Below are 20,794 nucleotides of genomic sequence, written 5' to 3'. Positions count from 1 at the left end.
TAGTGCTAAAGCTCTGATTTCTAAGTGAATTCAGCAACTAGTGTTTACACCTGTGAGGAGTGAGTATTGCCAATTGGTTTATAGAGCTTGGAATTGTTTATAGAGCTGGCAATTTTGCAGACTTGGTTTAAGGATTTGGTACATGAGTTTCAGGTTTCGGTGATTGCGTTTCAAGTTCCAATTTTAGTGTGTAAACAATTGGGAAAAACGAATGTCATTCTCAAGCATCTGCTCAGTGAACTGTGTCTGTTCCCCTCAGGGCGTGTGGTGTGATGACCTTGTTGGCTGGGCCTGGTCCAACAGCTGCCCTGCTTGGCCTGGTAGTGTTTCTAAATGCTGTGTTGGACCCACTGATTGGTAGCAGCCAATTTGAGCTGGTGATTAGGTTAAGGCCTGAATCAATGGTTCTGTCTCCCAGTAGGTTAGATGGTAGTGGTTTTTGAAATGAAGTGCAGAACATGTTGGAATGGCTTTAGGGTAATATAGGAGCTCCAGGGGGGGTTTATAATGTAAACAGCTCAGCAGACCAGAGGCTGTAGTTAGCCTAGTGGGTGTGTGTCTGGCCTGAGGCTGTTTGAAAGGGAAGCTGGTACCTGATACAGGATCAGAGGGTACTGGCTGAATGGAGACAACACCCTTGACAGGCAGCCATGCATAGTTATCACTTCTGTAACACACACAAACATAATTACACACAAATCCTACACTCATACAAATGCACAGCTATTGTAATAATGTATATTTTAATGACAACTGCACTCCACAAACCAAAACAGCAAAGAAAATATGTCTCCTTGTTTGTCTGTGCTGTTTCTTTGACCACGCCTCAGGCTTATACAACCACTGAATTGTATAGTGTCTGTGCACGTCATGTTTGTTAAGCCTGAATGTTAATGTAACATACAGTACTTACATCCACTACAGCTCTGAGGATGCTAGCCCCGGGGGAGTGGAGAGTAGGACTGTAGTGTATAGATCTGCCTGTATTACAGTATAGACTTGTTATCTCTCCCTGGTGCAATGCAGCATTGTATTCTGTTGGCAGAAGATGTGTGTGTATCCTTGCTGTGCACAATAGGTGGTGTTGTATATTGGGTGTCTAATTTCAATATTCTGGTGCATCGTGGGCAACGGAGTGGGACACGACTACATTTAGAAGGGGCCGCTGGTGGCCATGGAAGCAGGAATCAGCATATTGGTTCTATAAGGTGTGTCTTCATCATGACACAGGGCAACCTAGAGAATGTCATTTAGAGATAATGTTAGAGTAGTGAAAGAAGACATGACTTTAAAACATTGCCCTGGCATTTATTTCAACATGATAACAAACCATTTACTGTAGAAGTGTTGATTTAGAGTAGTTATACTAAAACATGTGAACCGTTAAACTTAATGTAAACAAATGCCTTCATAAAGTATTTATAAAACCAGTAACATTGTTATAACTGAGATGAACATTGGTAGTGTAAAGCATATAAAATATGTTGAGATGAAGTTAAGTCTGATTATGTAGTGATATACAGCCAAGGGAGATTGACAGGTCTATGAGCCTCTATAGGTACATGGGGCTTTATGGAAGTGTTCTTCAATTCTGGCCCTGGGGTCACACACACTGTAATCAATCCCATCAAAATCCTCTGGTGTGTCAGTGCTGGAATGGAACTAAAGCCTGCACACCCTGTGGGTCACTAGGACCAGGATTGAAGAACCCTGCCTTATAGACTGCATAAGACATCTTATAGAGTGTCTATGAAGCCATATGTAGTTCCTATGAGGCAGGTGTGTTGTTGGCTGCAGTCCTCTGCTCGCTGAGGGTGTTTGCCACGTAGCCAATCAGAGTCATGTATTCCTGGAAGCTGACCTTCCCATCTTGGTTCTCGTCCAATCCCTTACGCATCTCCTTCACTGCAGAGGAACTCTCTGTTCCCTATGAGGTGAGAGGGGGAGAGAGGAAGAGAGTGGGGATACAGAGAGAGAGAGAGAGTCTATCATTAAAGATTGCTTCCCCAATAACACCTGGTGCCGATTTGCACTACGACTAGGATTAAGGCTTGGGTTTAACCTGGACGCAGACTCGAACCTAGGGTCATGCTTGATGCTTGGGTTTAACCTGGACAAGGACTCGAACCTAGGGTCGTGGTTGATGCTTGGGTTTAACCTGGACAAGGACTCGAACCTAGGGTCGTGGTTGATGCTTGGGTTTAACCGGGATGCGGACACGAACCTAGGGTCGTGGTTGATGCTTGGGTTTAACCGGGATGTGGACACGAACCTAGGGTCGTGGTTGATGCTTGGGTTTAACCGGGATGTGGACACGAACCTAGGGTCGTGGTTGATGCTTGGGTTTAACCGGGATGTGGACACGAACCTAGGGTCGTGGTTGATGCTTGGGTTTAACCTGAACGCGGACACGAACCTAGGGTCGTGGTTGATGCTTGGGTTTAACCGGGATGCGGACACGAACCTAGGGTCGTGGTTGATGCTTGGGTTTAACCGGGATGTGGACACGAACCTAGAGTCGTGGTTGATGCTTGGGTTTAACCGGGATGCGGACACGAACCTAGGGTCGTGGTTGATGCTTGGGTTTAACCGGGATGCGGACACGAACCTAGGGTCATGGTTGATGCTTGGGTTTAACCTGGACGCGGACACGAACCTAGGGTCGTGGTTGATGCTTGGGTTTAACCTGGACGCGGACACGAACCTAGGGTCGTGGTTGATGCTTGGGTTTAACCGGGATGTGGACACGAACCTAGAGTCGTGGTTGATGCTTGGGTTTAACCGGGATGCGGACACGAACATAGGGTCGTGGTTGATGCTTGGGTTTAACCGGGATGCGGACACGAACCTAGGGTCGTGGTTGATGCTTGGGTTTAACCTGGACGCGGACACGAACCTAGGGTCGTGGTTGATGCTTGGGTTTAACCTGGACGCGGACACGAACCTAGGGTCTTGGTTGATGCTTGGGTTTAACCGGGATGCGGACACGAACCTAGGGTCGTGGTTGATGCTTGGGTTTAACCGGGATGCGGACACGAACCTAGGGTCATGGTTGATGCTTGGGTTTAACCGGGATGCGGACATGAACCTAGGGTCATGGTTGATGCTTGGGTTTAACCGGGATGCGGACACGAACCTAGGGTCATGGTTGATGCTTGGGTTTAACCGGGATGTGGACTCGAACCTAGGGTCATGGTTGATGCTTGGGTTTAACCGGGATGCGGACACGAACCTAGGGTCATGGTTGATGCTTGGGTTTAACCGGGATGCGGACACGAACCTAGGGTCATGGTTGATGCTTGGGTTTAACCTGGACGCGGACACGAACCTAGGGTCGTGGTTGATGCTTGGGTTTAACCGGGATGTGGACACGAACCTAGGGTCATGGTTGATGCTTGGGTTTAACCGGGATGCGGACACGAACCTAGGGTCGTGGTTGATGCTTGGGTTTAACCTGGACGCGGACACGAACCTAGGGTCATGGTTGATGCTTGGGTTTAACCTGGACGCGGACACGAACCTAGGGTCGTGGTTGATGCTTGGGTTTAACCTGGACGCGGACACGAACCTAGGGTCATGGTTGATGCTTGGGTTTAACCGGGATGTGGACACGAACCTAGGGTCGTGGTTGATGCTTGGGTTTAACCGGGATGCGGACACGAACCTAGGGTCGTGGTTGATGCTTGTGTTTAACCTGGACGCGGACACGAACCTAGGGTCATGGTTGATGCTTGGGTTTAACCGGGATGCGGACACGAACCTAGGGTCGTGGTTGATGCTTGGGTTTAACCTGGACGCGGACACGAACCTAGGGTCATGGTTGATGCTTGGGTTTAACCAGGATGCGAACACGAACCTAGGGTCATGGTTGATGCTTGGGTTTAACCTGGACGCGGACACGAACCTAGGGTCGTGTTTGATGCTTGGGTTTAACCTGGACGCGGACACGAACCTAGGGTCGTGGTTGATGCTTGGGTTTAACCGGGATGTGGACACGAACCTAGGGTCATGGTTGATGCTTGGGTTTAACCGGGATGTGGACACGAACCTAGGGTCGTGGTTGATGCTTGGGTTTAACCTGAACGCGGACCTAGGGTCGTAGTTGAGGTTCGAGTTTAACCGGGATGCGGACACGAACCTAGGGTCATGGTTGATGCTTGGGTTTAACCCGGGACACGGACCTAGGGTCGTAGTTGAGGTTCGAGTTTAACCGGGATGCGGACACGAACCTAGGGTCGTGGTTGAGGCTCGGGTTTAACCGGGATGCGGACGCGAACCTAGGGTCGTGGTTGAGGATCGGGCTTAATCGGGACGTTGACAAGAACCTAGGGTCGTGGCTCGGGTTTAACCGGGACCTGGACAAGAACCTAGGGTCGTGGCTCGGGTTTAACCGGGACGTGGACAAGAACCTAGGGTGCGTGGCTCGGGTTTAACCGTGACGCCGACACAAGCCTAGGGTTGAGGCTCGGGTTTAACCGGGACGCGGACACGAATCTAGGGTCAGAGTTGAGGCTCGGGTTTAACCGGGACACGGACACGAATCTAGGGTCAGAGTTGAGGCTCGGGTTTAACCGGGACACGGACACGAATCTAGGGTCAGAGTTGAGGCTCGGGTTTAACCGGGACACGGACACGAATCTAGGGTCAGAGTTGAGGCTCGGGTTTAACCGGGACACGGACACGAATCTAGGGTCAGAGTTGAGGCTCGGGTTTAACCGGGACACGGACACGAATCTAGGGGCAGAGTTGAGGCTCGGGTTTAACCAGGACGCGGACACGAGCCTAGGGTCAGGGTTGAGGCTCGGGTTTAACCGGGACGCGCACAAGAACCTAGGGTTGTGGCTCGGGTTTAACCGGGACACGGACACAAGCCTAGGGTCAGGGTTGAGGCTTGGGTTTAAACGGGACGCGGACACAAATCTAGGGTCAGAGTTGAGGCTCGGGTTTAACCGGGACACGGACACGAATCTAGGGTCAGAGTTGAGGCTCGGGTTTAACCGGGACACAAACCTAGGGTCAGAGTTGTGGCTCGGGTTTAACCAGGACATGGACACGAATCTAGGGTCAGAGTTGAGGCTCGGGTTTAACCAGGATGTGGACACGAATCTAGGGTCAGAGTTGAGGCTCGGGTTTAACCAGGATGTGGACACGAATCTAGGGTCAGAGTTGAGGAGTAGTGATACAAGGATAGGTGGAACTTACAGTCATGACGTTGCCGAGCTGTTTATTGACGAGGCCCTGGAAGTCCTTATCTCCGAGACTGCCCTTCCCTTTGGCAGACTTCAGATACACTCCTACCACTGTCTGGATGGCCGACTCCATAGCTACTGGGAGAGAGGAGAGGATGGGGGGGTGCAGAAACTCAAACGTTTAGACAATTGAATGCAGCAACTGTTTCACTGGAACTGTTAAGACGAGGTACACTCTTAGAAAAAAAGGGTTCCTAAAGAGTTCTTTGGCTGTCCCCATAGGAAAATCATTTTTGATTCCACATAGAAAACTCTGTGGAAAGGGTCCTGCACGGAACGCAAAAGGGTTCTACCTGGAACCAAATGGTTTCGAACTGGAACAAAAAAGGGTTATTCAATGGGGAATGCTGAAGAACCCTTTTAGGTTCTAGATAGTACCTTTTACTCTAAGAGTGTAGAAAGAGGACGTCAGAATAGAGGAAAGAATGAAAGAGAGGGATGGAGGGAGATAAGGAGAGCCTGGTGAGGTAAACAATGGAAACTAAGGAAAGGATGGAGAGAGAGGGGGGGGTCTGAGGTAAACAATGGAAACTAAGGAAAGGATGGAGAGAGAGAGAGAGGGGGGGTCTGAGGTAAACAATGGAAACTAAGGAAAGGATGGAGAGAGGGAGCGAGGGGGTTCTGAGGTAAACAATGGAAACTAAGGAAAGGATGGAGAGAGGGGGGGTACTGAGGGAACAATGGAAACTAAGGAAAGGATGGAGCGAGAGGGGGGTCTGAGGTGAACAATGGAAACTAAGGAAAGGATGGAGAGAGAGGGGGGGGTCTGAGGTAAACAATGGAAACTAAGGAAAGGATGGAGAGAGCGAGAGAGAGGGGGGAGTCTGAGGTAAACAATGGAAACTAAGGAAAGGATGGAGAGAGGGGGGGTCTGAGGTAAACAATGGAAACTAAGGAAAGGATGGAGAGAGAGGGGGGGTCTGAGGTAAACAATGGAAACTAAGGAAAGGATGGAGAGAGAGGGGGAGTCTGAGGTAAGCAATGGAAACTAAGGAAAGGATGGAGAGAGGGAGAGAGAGGAGGGGGGGTCTGAGGTAAACAATGGAAACTAAGGAAAGGATGGAGAGAGAGAGAGAGAGAGAGAAGGGGGAGGAGTCTGAGGTAAACAATGGGAGCTGTGATGTCTGATGGAGAGAGGGATACCTGATCACCATAAGCCAGCAGAAGGCTATGGGTTCACATTACTACAGCTAAGACCTGTCGGTTACACTCTCATATATATATATATATATATATATATATTTCGCTACCCTACCCCCCCAGTATCTCTAACCCCTTCTCTTTTAACATTAGGGTGATGTCCTGAGGGTAGGTCGGGTGATGTCCTGATGAGGGTAATGATGATGGGTGATGTCCTGATGAGGGTAACCCTAGAGACTCAACCCACAGGTAAATCTCCAATCTGACACTGTCACACCTGAATGCACACACACCAAAATGTATGCACATTCCCACAAACACACACACACCTGTCCCCTGGGCCTAGGCCAATTAGGACTGCTCTTACATTAGCCTAATTAGTGGGTGAGTGAGAGCAGAACACACCCATGGTCTGATGCCAGGTGTAGGTTTCTGTTTCATATCCCACCTTGATGCCACACATACACACACTGTAACGTTGTAACTAACACATTAGCCAACCACAGACCCACACCACTGGACATCTGTCATCATCTTCATCCCTCATCACTATTTCACCAGCCTGCGGGTGTCCCGAGCGAGACATCTTCTACGCACATAATTAGGAGACGCTGTGTGCGGTCCTCTGTAGCTCAGTTGGTAAAGCATGGTGCCAGTAACGCCAGGGTAGTGGGTTTGTATGCACACATGACTAAGTCACTTTGGATGAAACAGTGCTAAATGGTATATATTATTATAATCAGGGATGGGCACCTGAACCCCTTTTGTAGGCCCGCGGATCAATTTCCACACATTTTTCAGGAACTCAGTTACTCAACTTACTGTTGAGAGTTACAATAGTAGAACAGACAAGGTGACATTTCTAAATGTGGTTGTGCATCAGCAGTTTCTCTTGTTATGTCAGTCACTCAATTAGCCATGTCAGCTAAACATGTTATATTGGTAAATGAGTGTAGCGGCCAGCTATTTAAACGTGTAGTAATCATGGTCAAATTACCGACCGGGACCCCCATGTATAATCAGATGAAATTAATATGAAAAACAGAAAACATTGGTCTCATGGCAAGTGTAGAATCGCAGGAAATTCACTCAAATAATTTTGTTTAGGGCCCCCAAAAGGCTGGCTCTGACTGCATGTGTGGGTATGGATGTGGATACGTAGACCCGCAAGCTACTGTGGCCCCTCATGATGAGTTCTGATTTTTGGTGGCCCCCACCCCATCAGTTGCCCATCCTTGTTATAGTGTGTGTATGCGTGTGCATGTGTGTGTGTGTGTGTGTGTGTGTGTGTGTGTGTGCGTGTGCATGCGTGTGCATGCGTGTGCATGCGTGTGCGTGTGTGTGTGTGTGAGCCCTAGATCAGAGTGATTGATGAGCAGAGAGATGAGAAGTTAAAAGAAGAGACAACAGAGTTCAATAAGGTGACACTAGTTTGGTGTTTTATGTTTGTAGTAATGACTTGGGAAAACCAGGTCAGCTCAGGCTCCAACAATACTTTTTAAATTAGATTTTTTCAAATTTAACCTTTTTTTTAACTAGGCAAGTCAGTTAAGAACAAATTATTATTTACAATGACGGTCTACACCAGCCAAACCCGGGCGATGCTGGGCCAATTGTGCACCGCCCTACGGGACTCCCAATCACGAACGGTTGTGATACGGCCCGGAATCAAACCAGGGTGTCTGCAGTGACACCTCAAGCACTGAGACACAGTGCCTTCGACCGCTGTGCCACTCGGGAGACAGATATGTTTAATTGATTTTTAATAAACCACGCTACGAATTTACTTTCACATCCAACTTGTAAAAAAAATTAGGAGTTACTTTCAACTATTCAACACAAATGAGTATGGAAGCTGAATAATGTTTATGTGTGTTGATATCTCAGTTGAATCTAACAGCTTGTTTCCATAGCTAAGCAGGGTACAATAGAGGTATGCATCTGGATTAGTAGTCGACCGATTAATCAGGGATTTTTTTTTACCTTGACAGTTCTGGGATTCAATCTTGCAACCTTACAGTTAACTAGTCCAACGCTCTAACCACCTGCCTCTCATTGCACTCCACGAGGAGACTGCCAGTTACGCAAATGCAGTAAGAAGACAAGGTAAGTTGCTAGCTAGCATTAAAATGATCTTATAAAAAACAATCAATCATAATCACTAGTTAACTACACATGGTTGATGATATTACTAGTTTATCTAGCGTATCCTGCGTTGCATATAATCGATGCAACGCTGGGGGATGATTTAACAAAAGCGCATTAGTGAAAAAAGCACAATCGTTGCACGACTGTACCTAACGATAAACACCAATGCCTTTCTTAAAATCAATACACAGAAGTATAAATGTGTAAACCTGCATATTTAGCTAAAAGAAATCCAGGTTAGCAGGCAATATTAGGTGAATACCAGGTGAAATTGTCACTTCTCTTGCGTTCACTACACACAGAGTCAGGGTACATGCAACAGTTTGGCCGCCTGGCTCGTTGCAAACTAATTTGCCAGAATTTTACAAAATTATGACATAACATTGAAGGTTTACAATGTAACAGGAATATATAGACTTAGGGATGCCACCCGTTAGATAAAATACTGAACATTTCTGTATTTCACTGAAATAATAAACTTTTTGTTTTCGAAATGATAGTTTCCGGATTCGACCATATTAATGGTATTTCTGTGTGTTATTATGTTATAATTAAGTCTGTGATTTGATATTTGATAGAGCAGTCTGACTGAGCGGTGGTAGGCAGAAGCAGGCGCGTAAACATTCATTCAAACAGCACTTTTGTGCGTTTTGCCAGCAGCTCGTGCTTCAAGCATTGCGCTGTTTATGACTTCAAGCCTATCAACTCCCGAGATTAGGCTGGTGTAACCGATGTGAAATGGCTAGCTAGTTAGCGGGGTGCGCGCTAATAGTGTTTCAATCGTCACTCACTGAGACTTGGAGTAGTTGTTCCCCTTGCTTAGCAAGGGCCGCGGCTTTTGTGGATCGATGGGTAACGACGCTTCGAGGGTGGCTGTTGTCTATGTGTTCCTGGTTCGAGCCCAGGTAGGGGCGAGGAGAGGGACGGAAGCTATACTGTTACATTGGCAATACTATAGTGCCTATATGAACATCCAATAGTCAAAGGTATATGAAATACAAATGGTATAGAGAGAAATAGTCCTATAAATACTATATTAACTACAACCTAAAACTTCTTACCTTGGAATATTGAAGTCTCATGTTAAAAGGAACCACCAGCTGTCATATGTTCTCATGTTCTGAGCAAGGAACTTAATCGTTAACTTTTTTACATGGCACATATTGCACTTTTACTTTCTTCTCCAACACTTTGTTTTTGCCTTATTGAAACCAAATTGAACATGTTTCATTATATATTTGAGGCTAAATGGATTTTTATTGATTATTATATTACGTTAAAATAAGTGTTCATTCAGTATTGTTGTAATTGTCATTATTACAAATAAATAAATAAATAATTACATTTTTAAAAATTGGCTGATTAATCAGTATCGGCTTTTTTTGGTCCTCCAATAATCGGTATCGGCATTGAAAAAAATCATAATCGGTCGACCTCTAATCTGGATGGTAGACTTGATCTGACTGAAGTTCATTTCCTCCTGTATTCCACTAGGAGACAATGTTCAGGCAGGAAGTGTAGGACTGTGGCTTCACTTTTTATTTCAATATACCTCTATATTTAGGTTAATGGCATGACGTTGAAACTATGACGGTGTAAAATATGTCCAATCAAATATGAAACTCAACGTAACTTCATCCATATTGAATATGATGAAAACTATTATTTATGTTTTTAAGTGGAATTTAACAGGATTTCAACTTATACATAGTTCTGATTATTATGTTGGAATTAGATTGATGTACTGTAACAACCTTTGTCAGGTTAAGTCAATGTATTTAGGTTGAAGTTTTACCCACATGTCAATGCTTCCAATGCTGGTTGACTTTTTTCAAAATGTTCCATGTTGATTCACGTCACAATATGTTGGCAAATAATGTTGAAACAACGTTAATTCAACTAGTGTGTGCCAAGTGGGTAGTGTGTTCTATAAGCATTGTGGGTTATACATGGCTTAACCTGGGATGTCAGGGCTTGCAGGTGATCATCAACCTGAAAATGTAGATATCTTTTCTCCTTTCCGAACACATTTAGGGGATAGATACAATCATGTGGCAGCCTGAATATGGCGAGAGAACTTGCTTCAGTCTAATTAGGATACTTTAAAGGGCGTTGGGTGGGTCACAGCAAAGTTTGAGAACCACTGCTACAGGCCTAACTACATAAATGGGCAGACTTTCACACAATAGCTTATTTAGAGCCACGTCTACTCTCTCTCTCCATGCCTATGAACTGTGAGAAGCTCGGTTCAGTGGACTCGTTTCACCTGCATGAGCTTTGATTATTTCGATGGCCAACCAGAATCAATCAGCGGGGTTGTGATGTGTTCAATAACTTACCAGGTGTGACTGGCTCACTTCCGCAACCATACCTGCATGGTGCTGTCAACGCCGTTTGCCACAAGCCATTTCTCCCCGCGCTATTAAATACACCTTGGGTTGTCATTCGACTCACTCACTATACCAACGTCTTATCGTTCGTTAATAATGCAGGGTGAAAAGACTAGAGAGCGAGCTGTCCTAGCTGCTGTTACACAGGGCCACGGTCGGTGTTGAGGTTGTAGACAGACTCGAACGAATGTCATTGTCCACAAGCTTGTAACTACAACTACCGAACCGTTCAATCTTCGGCTCGTGCATAATTTGAGACGGTTGTGGGTAGCCTACCCCACCCTCGTCTTTAGCCGAACTAATGCGGTCGATTTGTAGTGGTCCCGAGGTAAGACTGACAGGGAAAATAAAGAAATAAAGACGCGCCTTCTGGTTTGTCCTGAATTGTAAAGGAGATGAGGATTGGGTTACCGACAAGGAGAAGCCGATCCCTGTGCTATCATGCTAGTTGGGTTTCGGACAATAGATCCGCTCGCAAACTACATTATTAATGTTCGAACGGAGGAACATTTTCTGAGAGGCCCATTTGGATCCATCAACTCAATGGCCTGTTTGAGTCAACGGAACTTTAGACAAACAGGCTAGGCTACATACTTCAGATACTTTATCTACTCACCGTTAGATTGTGAATGAGAAAAAAACAAATGTGCTCGATGTCAATGATCTTGTCCAGGCTCTCTCTGTTTCTCAGTCTTTCAGGCACTCTTCTCAAGGCTCAAACTTGATCAACTAGTTGCACTCAAAAGAATCTCTTCCGTGATAGAATTTTTCTTCACCAAACTTTTTTGTATTGTGTCACAGAAGGGCGTGTGCCTGGGAAAGGGGGCCGTGTGCCTGGGAAAGAGCAAGGGAGATAGACGAAGGGGGAAGGGCTGCCAACAGATTCATTTGATTGTGTTAATAAGTACTCTTTACGATATGAAACGTTGATTTGAACCTTCTGATCAACTAGTGGGTCAGGCGGCACCCCACGGTCTGAATCATATTGCGTGATTTCTGAGGATTTTCTCGATTATATCGACTGATTGGTTCTGAATGGGGTTAATAACTACTCTATAGTTCGCTAGTTATTTTATTTTCATGTTTACAATAATGGTTTATTGTAGACTATAGCCTATAGTTTGATTCTAAAAACATAATGCAATGTATTTAGAAAAAATGTAACTATTTGTAGCCTTAATATGATAAACTTGGGTATGCTATTATGAACCCTCCACAAAACGTTAAGTTACTTAAAAATGACTTTCCACAGATCAATGTTAGGGATGGCTCAAATATTTTAGCCACCACATTGCATCAACACCTTGAGTGAGCAAGTGTGAACAGGCAATAAGGTGTGTCTGTGTCTGCATGGTAGTAGACGGAGTCATATTTCCACCACACCCTTAAAGTCAACATCAGTTCGAGTTTATTCAACCACATTTCTCAGAAACACAAACCATAATGTATAATTATTCACAAAGCAAGGAGAAACTTAGTCGTGTTGAACTCAGACAGATTCATTAAGAACATATTCACAGCCATGTTTTTAGTCAGTTTATTTACACGTAGGCTACATTCTCCCGTGGCATGTATTCATGGATACCAAGGGAAGCCAGGCTTCCCCAAGAAATTGACAACAAAAAAATAAACAGATAGAGTAATGTATCTTTTTTTTTTTTTTCTTCAATTCACAAGAGGTTGAATGGATCTCACCGGAGAAAGCAACCAAGCGAGCGAAACAGTGCCCCTCTGTCTCTGTATGTGTAGCCCATATATCTGATGCTGTCTCGTCAAAAAGAGAATATTGTTGCCGCCTGTAGCATTGAATGCAAGGGAAGCCAGTGAGCATTTGGCCTCTCTTGATAAAATTATACGCTGATTGGCTAAGTAAACTCAGCTGTGAATGGTCCTGGCCCAGCCTGAAAAAGTGTCAAGGGAAGCCAGTTTGGATTTGGCTTCACATCAATCACATCACATCAAAAGCCAAATGTCATTGACAGAAAAAACTTGAATTGTTGCATCTTGTTGTGTTGTCCTCTGGTGGCTAGCCAGCTAGCTAAAATGGGCACTTTCCTAAAATATCCATGGATGGAGAGGGATTTGGACTTTGGTTTTGCTTACAGTGCATTTGGAAAGTATTCAGAACCCTTGACCTTTTGCACATTTTGTTACGTTACAGCCTTATTCTACACACAGTACTTCATAATGACAAAGCAAAAATAGATTTTTAAAAATGTTTGCAAAAAAAAGATAAAACTGAAATATCACATTTACATAAGTATTCAGACCCTTTACTCAGTACTTTGTTGAAGCACCTTTGGCAGCGATTACAGCCTTGGGTCTTCTTGGGTATGACGCTACAAGCTTGACACACCGGTATTTGTGGAGTTTCTCCCATTTTTCTCTGCAGATCCTCTCAAGCTCTGTCATATATATATTTTTTCACATGGAGCCAGTGGGTTTGGCGACGAGCATGAAGCGAGGGCCAGCCAACGAGAGCGTACAGGTCGCAATGGTGGGTAGTATATGGGGCTTTGGTGACAAAACGGATTGCAATGTGATAGACTGCATCCAATTTGTTGAGTAGGGTATTGGAGGCTATTTTGTAAATGACATCGCCAAAGTCGAGGATTGGTAGGATGGTCAGTTTTACAAGGGTATGTTTGGCAGCATGAGTGAAGGATGCTTTGTTGCGAAATAGGAAGCCAATTCTAGATTTAACTTTGGATTGGAGATGTTTGATATGGGTCTGGAAGGAGAGTTTACAGTCTAACCAGACACCTAAGTATTTGTAGTTGTCCATGTATTCTAAGTCAGAGCCGTCCAGAGTAGTGATGTTGGACAGGCGGGTAGGTGCAGGTAGCGATCGGTTGAAGAGCATGCATTTAGTTTTACTTGTATTTAAGAGCAATTGGAGGCCACGGAGGGAGAGTTGTATGGCATTGAAGCTTGCCTGGAGGGTTGTTAACACAGTGTCTAAAGAAGGGCCGGAAGTATACAGAATGGTGTCGTCTGCGTAGAGGTGGATCAGAGACTCACCAGATTGAATGGGGAGTGTCGCTGCACAACTATTTTCCGTTCTCTAGAGATGTTAGACCTTGTTCAAGTCCGGTCTCTGGGTGGGCCACTCAAGGACATTCAGAGACTTGTCCTGAAGCCACTCCTGCGTTGTCTTGGCTGTGTGCTTAGGGTAGTTATGCTGTTGGAAGGTGAACCTTTGCCCCAGTCTGAGGTCCTGAGTGCTCTGGAGCAGGTTTTCATCAAGTATCTCTCTGTATTTTGCTCTGTAAATCATTCCCTCGATCCTGACTAGTCTCCCAATCGCTGCCACTGAAAAACATCCCCACAGCAAGATGCTGCCAGCAACATGCTTCACCGTAGGGATGGTGCTAGGTTTCCTACAGACGTGACGCTTGGAATTCAGGTCAAAGAGTTCAACCTTGGTTTCATCAGACCAGAGCGTCTTGTTTCTCATGGTCTGAGAGTCTTTTAGGTGCCTTTTGGCAAACTCCAAGCAGGCTGTCATGTGCCTTTTACTGAGGAGTGGCTTCCGTCTGGCCACTCTACAAAAAAGTCCTGATTGGTGGAGTGCTGTAGAGATGGTTGTTCTTCTGGAAGGTTCTACCATCTCCATAGAGGAACTCTGGAGCTCTGTCAGAGTGACCATTGAGTTCTTGGTTACCTCTCTGACAAAGGCCCTTCTCCCCTGATTGCTCAGTTTGGCCAGGCAGCCAGTTCTAGGAATAGTCTTGGTGTTTCCATATATTATTATTTAACTAAGCAAGTCAGTTAAGAACATTCTTGTTTACAATGACAGCCTACCCCGGCCAAACCCGGATGACTTGAACCAGGGACTGTAGAGACGCCTCTTGCACTGAGATACAGTGCCTTAGTCCGCTGCACCGCTCGGGAGAACCATTTAAGAATGATGGAGGCCACTGTGTTCTTGTGGGCCTTCAATGCTGCAGAAATGTTTTGGTACCCTTCCCCAGACCTGTGCCTCAACACAATACTGTCTTGGAGCTCTACGGACAATTCCTATACGACCTCATGGCTTGTTTTTTGCTCTGACATGCACTGTCAACCTTGGGACCACATATAGACAGGTGTGTGCCTTTCCAAATCATGTCCAATCAATTGAATTTACCACACGTGGCCTCCAATCAAGTTGTAGAAACATCCCAAAAATGATCATTGGAAACAGGATGCGCTTGAACTCAATTTCGAGTCTCATAGCAAAGGGTCTGAATACTTACGTAAATAAGGTATTTCTGTTTCTGTTTTTGTAATACATTTGCAAAAATGTCTAAACCTGTTTTTGCTTTGTCATTATGGGGTATTGTGTGTAGATTGATGAGGAACATGTGTTATTTACCCATTTTAGAATAAGGCTGTAACGTAACTCTGAAAACTTTCAGAATCCACTGTGATTCTGTGTTCTGGCCAATGATTATAATGGCCATTCTGATCCAACCATAAAGTCATACATTGTGCCTCTGGCCTGAGAGGATGGAAGTTCAATGTAGCTAGTTGTAGTAGGCTAAAACAAGCTGGCTAATCATTGCCCATGAAGGGAAGTAAAGGCAAGCCAGCATTTTAGCCAGCAACAACTAAAAGCGTACACTGTAAGACAAAGTCATAGACAGTTTCAGCAACATGAAAGAGGAGGATGGCATTGGTGTGTCTACAAGTAGGGTGAGTCAACATGTTTTTTTTCTCCTTACGCACGCACGCACGCACGCACGCACGCACGCACACACACACACACACACACACAGAGATTAAGTTGATTAGACTAAGCATATGTGAGTTGATGATGTTGAAATGGTGCTGGAATAGTGGAGGCTCCTGTTTTCTTTGTGATTTGCAGTAACTCTCCGGTGTTCTAAATCAATAGTTGTTTAGTAGTCCAAAAATGGTCTAAAACATTAACTTGCTTTACCATGCTGTAGGTGATGTTACTGTACATGCAATATGCTTTGTGGTCTTCACTGGACAGAGGTCGCTATCCGAAAAGAAAAACAAAAGTTTGGTTGAATTTATTCTGCACTGTGTCTTCTTATTGTCTCGGCCTTAGGCCTATATATCACTGTGTCAAGGCATATGAACTAACAGGTTACAGAGCAAACAACGCAGTTATCACAACACATAGGTTGTAATATGGCTTTTAATTTTCTGTCTTGGCTTCCCCATTGATTTTACCCACTGACTGCTACTGATTCTCCCTAGCCTGGGAGCCAGATATTGTGCTGCTTTACCCAACTCCTTCCCTGCTGCCATACCAAACATCATACCAAACATCATAGCAATCATCATTGGCTGAAGCAGTAAAACTGCAAGACTGACATCCAGGCTATGTCCACATTTCTTTACTCCTGCCTGGCGCCTATACACTTAATGGTGTTTTTCTCTTTCCGTCCTACAGCCTCCTGTTCATTTGGCAAGAGGTACAACCTCCTGGAAAACACTAGCAGTCTCATTCACAACAGGGCCAGAATAGATTCTACTTACACACCAAGTTCTACATTTATACAGACACAGTCCGATGCCATCACTGCTCTGTGTGTGTGTATGCAGTATTAGTTTTAGTTTGGCGAGATATAATTATACTTTCAAAACAAGGAGGGAATTCTGGCAGCGACAAAGGGAGAGAGAGAGAAAGAAAAAGACAGAGAGGGAGGGAGGTCAGGTAGTCATAGATACTATAGTTGTATGATTCATCCATGTTTTATTTTGCTGGACCAATCCTCCATAGCTTTAGCAAACACTTGACAATTTAGAAACACAACCTGGGGATAACCATACCACTAGAATAACTTATCATTGTAATCATATGTTAGTAACAGAACAAGACATGGAGACATCCTATTGGATAAAGCCGCCGTGTTGATTTGCTAGTCGTCCAATCAGCTGCCAGAACTCCAGGAAGGTGAGCTCTCCGTCGTTGTTCTCGTCAATTGAGTCCATAAGTCTGTCGATGACAGCTGGGTCATCAGCGTTCTACAGGGGGGCAATAAGGGCCGTCAGAATCACTACTTATGAGGCTTCCTTTCCTCTTCTCAGATTCAGAACCACACTGACTGATCTGATTGTGCTTGTCAGAAAAGCCATGTGAAGAGAAGAAACCTTTCTACCATCTGTGGTCATGAGAAGGGAACAAGGAAATGAAGCTATTTGATGGGTGTCACTATCTGGCCATTCTAGAAAGGATGGCGGTACAGCACTTTACAAGCACAAATGCAAATGTCTATTTTAGCATACTGATATACCACAGGAGGCAGAGGTTGGAAGGACGAGAGGCATCTGTGCAGTCTATGTCCCCATCTAGAGGAAATGAAGTGGACCACAAACTGATGTTGTGGCTCACCAACCCTGCTCCTAGAGAGCTAAAGGGTGGATGCTTTTGTTACAGCCCAGCACTAATCATCAAGCTGAATCAGTTGTATTATAGCTGGACTGGAATAAAAGCCTGTGATCACTGGTTATTATAGTATTACTCAAACGTTACCACAGTATAATTAACATGTAATTACCTTAACGAAGTTGGGGAGTTGTGTTTTGACCAGGCTCTGGAACTCATCTCTGCTCAGTGTGTCTGAGGATCCATCACTTCCAGCAAACGCCTTGAACTGGGACACGAGTACACCAATGGCTGACTCCATCACTGACAGAGAGGGAGAGGAAGAATGGACAAGAGGTAGTGTTCTAATGGGACTAAACAGAATACAATACAGATACAATACAATACAATACAATACATAAATACGTAGATAAAATACTACAGACAAAGTCAGGTCAACGACAGCATTGAGAAAAAACAGCAAGTGTTACAGAGGAGGAGAGAAAGAGACGGGAGGACAGGCGATAGAAACATTAAACAGAGAGGGAGATAAAAGATGTATATTCAACTTATAGAGAAATATGGAGGTAGATAAGAATGATTAACTCACCTGGACACTGCTGAGGTGGTGAGTGTGTTGAGGTGGTACGTCTGAAGGTAAGTTTCTCTCTCTCTCTCTTTCTCACTCTTATACTCACCTCCTCTTCCTAAAATCAAGCCCCCTCCCATCTCTTGTAAATGTTTCTCATGTCATGTTGTCCATTCTGTCCACTTCAAGGTTAAGGTGTCTGTAATAGTGTAAGCTAAATTACCCCACACTGGACCACTGGTTTCTTTCCATGACGTGATTATAGGATTTATACAACACTGAAAAGCCCTCACCTTCAGACAGGAAACCACACGTGTTCATTTAACCATTTATTATTAAAGATTACAATACGTTAGTCTAGGTGTTAGGCTCTGCTCCTTCATGGTAGCTCACTGCTAGAGCATGCATAATGTTAAGCTAATACTAATTACAGGCAGAGAGCAAGGTGTGCTATACCAATCACCCTGCAGGAAGGAAACACAGAACCTAACAGGTGGAGGCTGTGGTGGCTGGTGGGTAAGCAGAAAACAGACGTTACAGCAATAACACCAGCGCATAGCTTGTGTGTGGCAGCCATCATGGAAGTGTGTGCAGAACCTGGTGGACTAAATAGACCACCATATTAACGTGGATTGATGATCTCATTGATGCAATATCAGCTGATGCAACACTCAGGTTTCCTGTCTGGCTGCCTTATGAATGTTAAGTCACTATGCTTATACTAAAACCTCTCAGGACAGCTCTTTTGGTTTACTTAGCTTTGGGCAGGACAAATCAACTTCATCAGCAGCAGAAATGAGGGATTGTGTATTGCATGTTTCGCCCTTTGACTTGCATTTAGAATATTCTATTGATTTTCTATTGATTTGTCTTGATTCAAATCTAACATCAGTGTTATAAAGTCAGTTTTATTGTGAGTGTAGTTACGCGAGTCTCTCATTCTTACCAGAGTCAAAGGGTAGCAGATTATTCCCACCCTCTGGCATGAATGACATCTCTCCTAGTCCAGCTATATCTGACATTAACCTCACAACTAATGAGACAGGGGAGTCTAAATCCAACTCCACTGAGTGAGGGGTTTGATGTGACATCATGCACGTATACATTCATGCTCACAAACTCACAGGAAATGCAGTTTCATTCCATTGCAGTTGAATGTCCGTTTAATAATTGAGCAAATACAGCGATGAGGATATAACTACAAAAACATACGTCCAACACGACTCTATTATCTTTGGATTTGAAAATGACAAACACACACACACACACACACACACACACACACACACACACGGCTTTGTCTGAAGGTTTAGACTATTCCAAATCTTAAAAAGACACGTCCCCATTTATTCACGCAACACTGTAGAAATGCATCATCAGCATGATTAGTCAGCAGCTCTCACACAGACCAGGATGGCTTATTAACCCTCATCTCTCAGCCTGTAGCAATGGATCTCTAGTGATGACAAGACACTGTCCTTCTGCTGCAGAGGGTTAGAACCAACAGGCCCTGGGACTTACTGAAGAGAGGGCAGGTAGACAGCATACACCACTTTCAAACACACACACAGACAAGGACTCTTGCAAGCATGCACACACACATTTTAGTCAGTATAGCTGAGACAGCAACTATACTATGTGGGTCTCTGCTTTAGATGGGAGGAGTGTTGCACTATAAAGCTACTGTAAAATCACATTGCATCAATGAGTTACAGAGTGCAACTGTCAAGTTCGTTGCAAGGAGGAGACCAAGGCGCAGCGTGGTAAGTGTACATTCTTCATTTATTAAAGAAATGCAACACTGAACAAACAAAACGTGAAGCGAATATGAATAGTACAGACAGGCAACTAAACATAGAATAAGAACCCACAAATGTCCAAGGGAACATGGCTACCTAAATATGGTCCCCAATCAGAGACAACGACGAACAGCTGCCTCTGATTGGGAACAAATTCAGGCTACCATAAATCTACATATGCCTAGACTTACAAACACCCCATGACATACAAAAACCCTAAACACAAAACTTAAATAATGAAGAAAACATAGATAACTAAGGTCAGGGCGTGACAGCAACATGTATTAAAACAAATGGTCATATACAGGAAACAATATCTAACCAATTGAAATGTGTTGTTTCCATGGGAGAATGTTTAGCATATTAATGTTGTCTTTGTGCTCAAATACACACAGCACAGATCCAAGAACAGTTAATTGAACAATCAGTGAATGAATGAAAGAAAGGAAATAAAGCCTAGCGTTTAAGAGCATTGGGCCGACTAAGTGAAACATATGCCGACGTGCCCTTGAGCAAGGCACTTAACCCTGTAAGTCACTCTGGATAAGAGCGTCTGATAAATGGAAGGCAAAGATATCAACGTCAAAATATTATGCATAAACAAAGTCCAGAAAGGAGTCCTTTGACGGCACCCTAATCTGAGATCAGTAGCGAACACTCTCTCTCTCTAAACGTAGAACATCACATGCAACATGCAGATGACTTCAGGATGCTTCCGGAGGATCATGCTGCAAAATGAACGTAGAATGAAAGGACATTTGAAAACACATACAGTATGTTATATACTGTAACAGTGCTAGGGTCAGGTTGACCTTCTGTGTAACTGAGTTACAAAGTTACTCATTACAGTGGAGTAGTTACACTTCAGGTAGATGACTTTCATGAGAGCAGCAGGAGAAATGGTGCGATGTCTGATCTGACCCCTTCTCTCACCAGTTGGTCTGCGTCTCTCTCTGCGATGTCTGATCTGACCCCTTCTCTCACCAGTTGGTCTGCGTCTCTCTCTGCGATGTCTGATCTGACCCCTTCTCTCACCAGTTGGTCTGAGTCTCTCTCTGCGATGTCTGATCTGACCCCTTCTCTCACCAGTTGGTCTGCGTCTCTCTCTGCGATGTCTGATCTGACCCCTTCTCTCACCAGTTGGTCTGCGTCTCTCT

At 44.6% G+C, this 20,794-nt stretch overlaps 2 protein-coding genes across 3 annotated transcripts; both read right to left on the bottom strand.

Annotated features, from left to right (window-relative positions):
• Positions 1-1,287: 1,287 nt before the first annotated feature.
• On the bottom strand, positions 1,288-11,767 carry LOC118374972 (protein S100-A16-like). 2 transcript variants are annotated; one of them, XM_052509693.1, is made up of 3 exons: positions 11,544-11,767; positions 5,203-5,324; positions 1,288-1,927 (listed from the first exon to the last, which is right to left on the bottom strand). In XM_052509693.1, exons 2-3 carry the CDS (start codon positions 5,320-5,322, stop codon positions 1,769-1,771), a joined length of 279 nt encoding a protein of 92 aa, XP_052365653.1. In that variant the 5' UTR covers positions 5,323-5,324; positions 11,544-11,767; the 3' UTR covers positions 1,288-1,768. The 2 variants fall into 2 exon arrangements, with proteins under 2 accessions (XP_052365653.1, XP_052365654.1); XM_052509694.1 differs by having other exon boundaries at positions 5,203-5,327; positions 11,544-11,761.
• A 4,842-nt stretch (positions 11,768-16,609) lies between these two features.
• LOC127925011 (protein S100-A11-like) lies at positions 16,610-18,048 on the bottom strand. Its single transcript, XM_052509664.1, has 3 exons — positions 17,860-18,048; positions 17,443-17,573; positions 16,610-16,909 (listed from the first exon to the last, which is right to left on the bottom strand). The coding sequence occupies exons 2-3, from the start codon at positions 17,569-17,571 to the stop codon at positions 16,775-16,777; spliced, it is 264 nt and encodes an 87-aa protein (XP_052365624.1). The 5' UTR covers positions 17,572-17,573; positions 17,860-18,048; the 3' UTR covers positions 16,610-16,774.
• Positions 18,049-20,794: the final 2,746 nt, after the last annotated feature.

The sequence above is a fragment of the Oncorhynchus keta genome, unplaced genomic scaffold (assembly GCF_023373465.1).
Source record: "Oncorhynchus keta strain PuntledgeMale-10-30-2019 unplaced genomic scaffold, Oket_V2 Un_contig_4917_pilon_pilon, whole genome shotgun sequence".
In the NCBI taxonomy this organism is placed as follows: Eukaryota; Metazoa; Chordata; class Actinopteri; order Salmoniformes; family Salmonidae; genus Oncorhynchus; species Oncorhynchus keta.
This window is presented reverse-complemented; position numbering and strand designations above follow the sequence as displayed.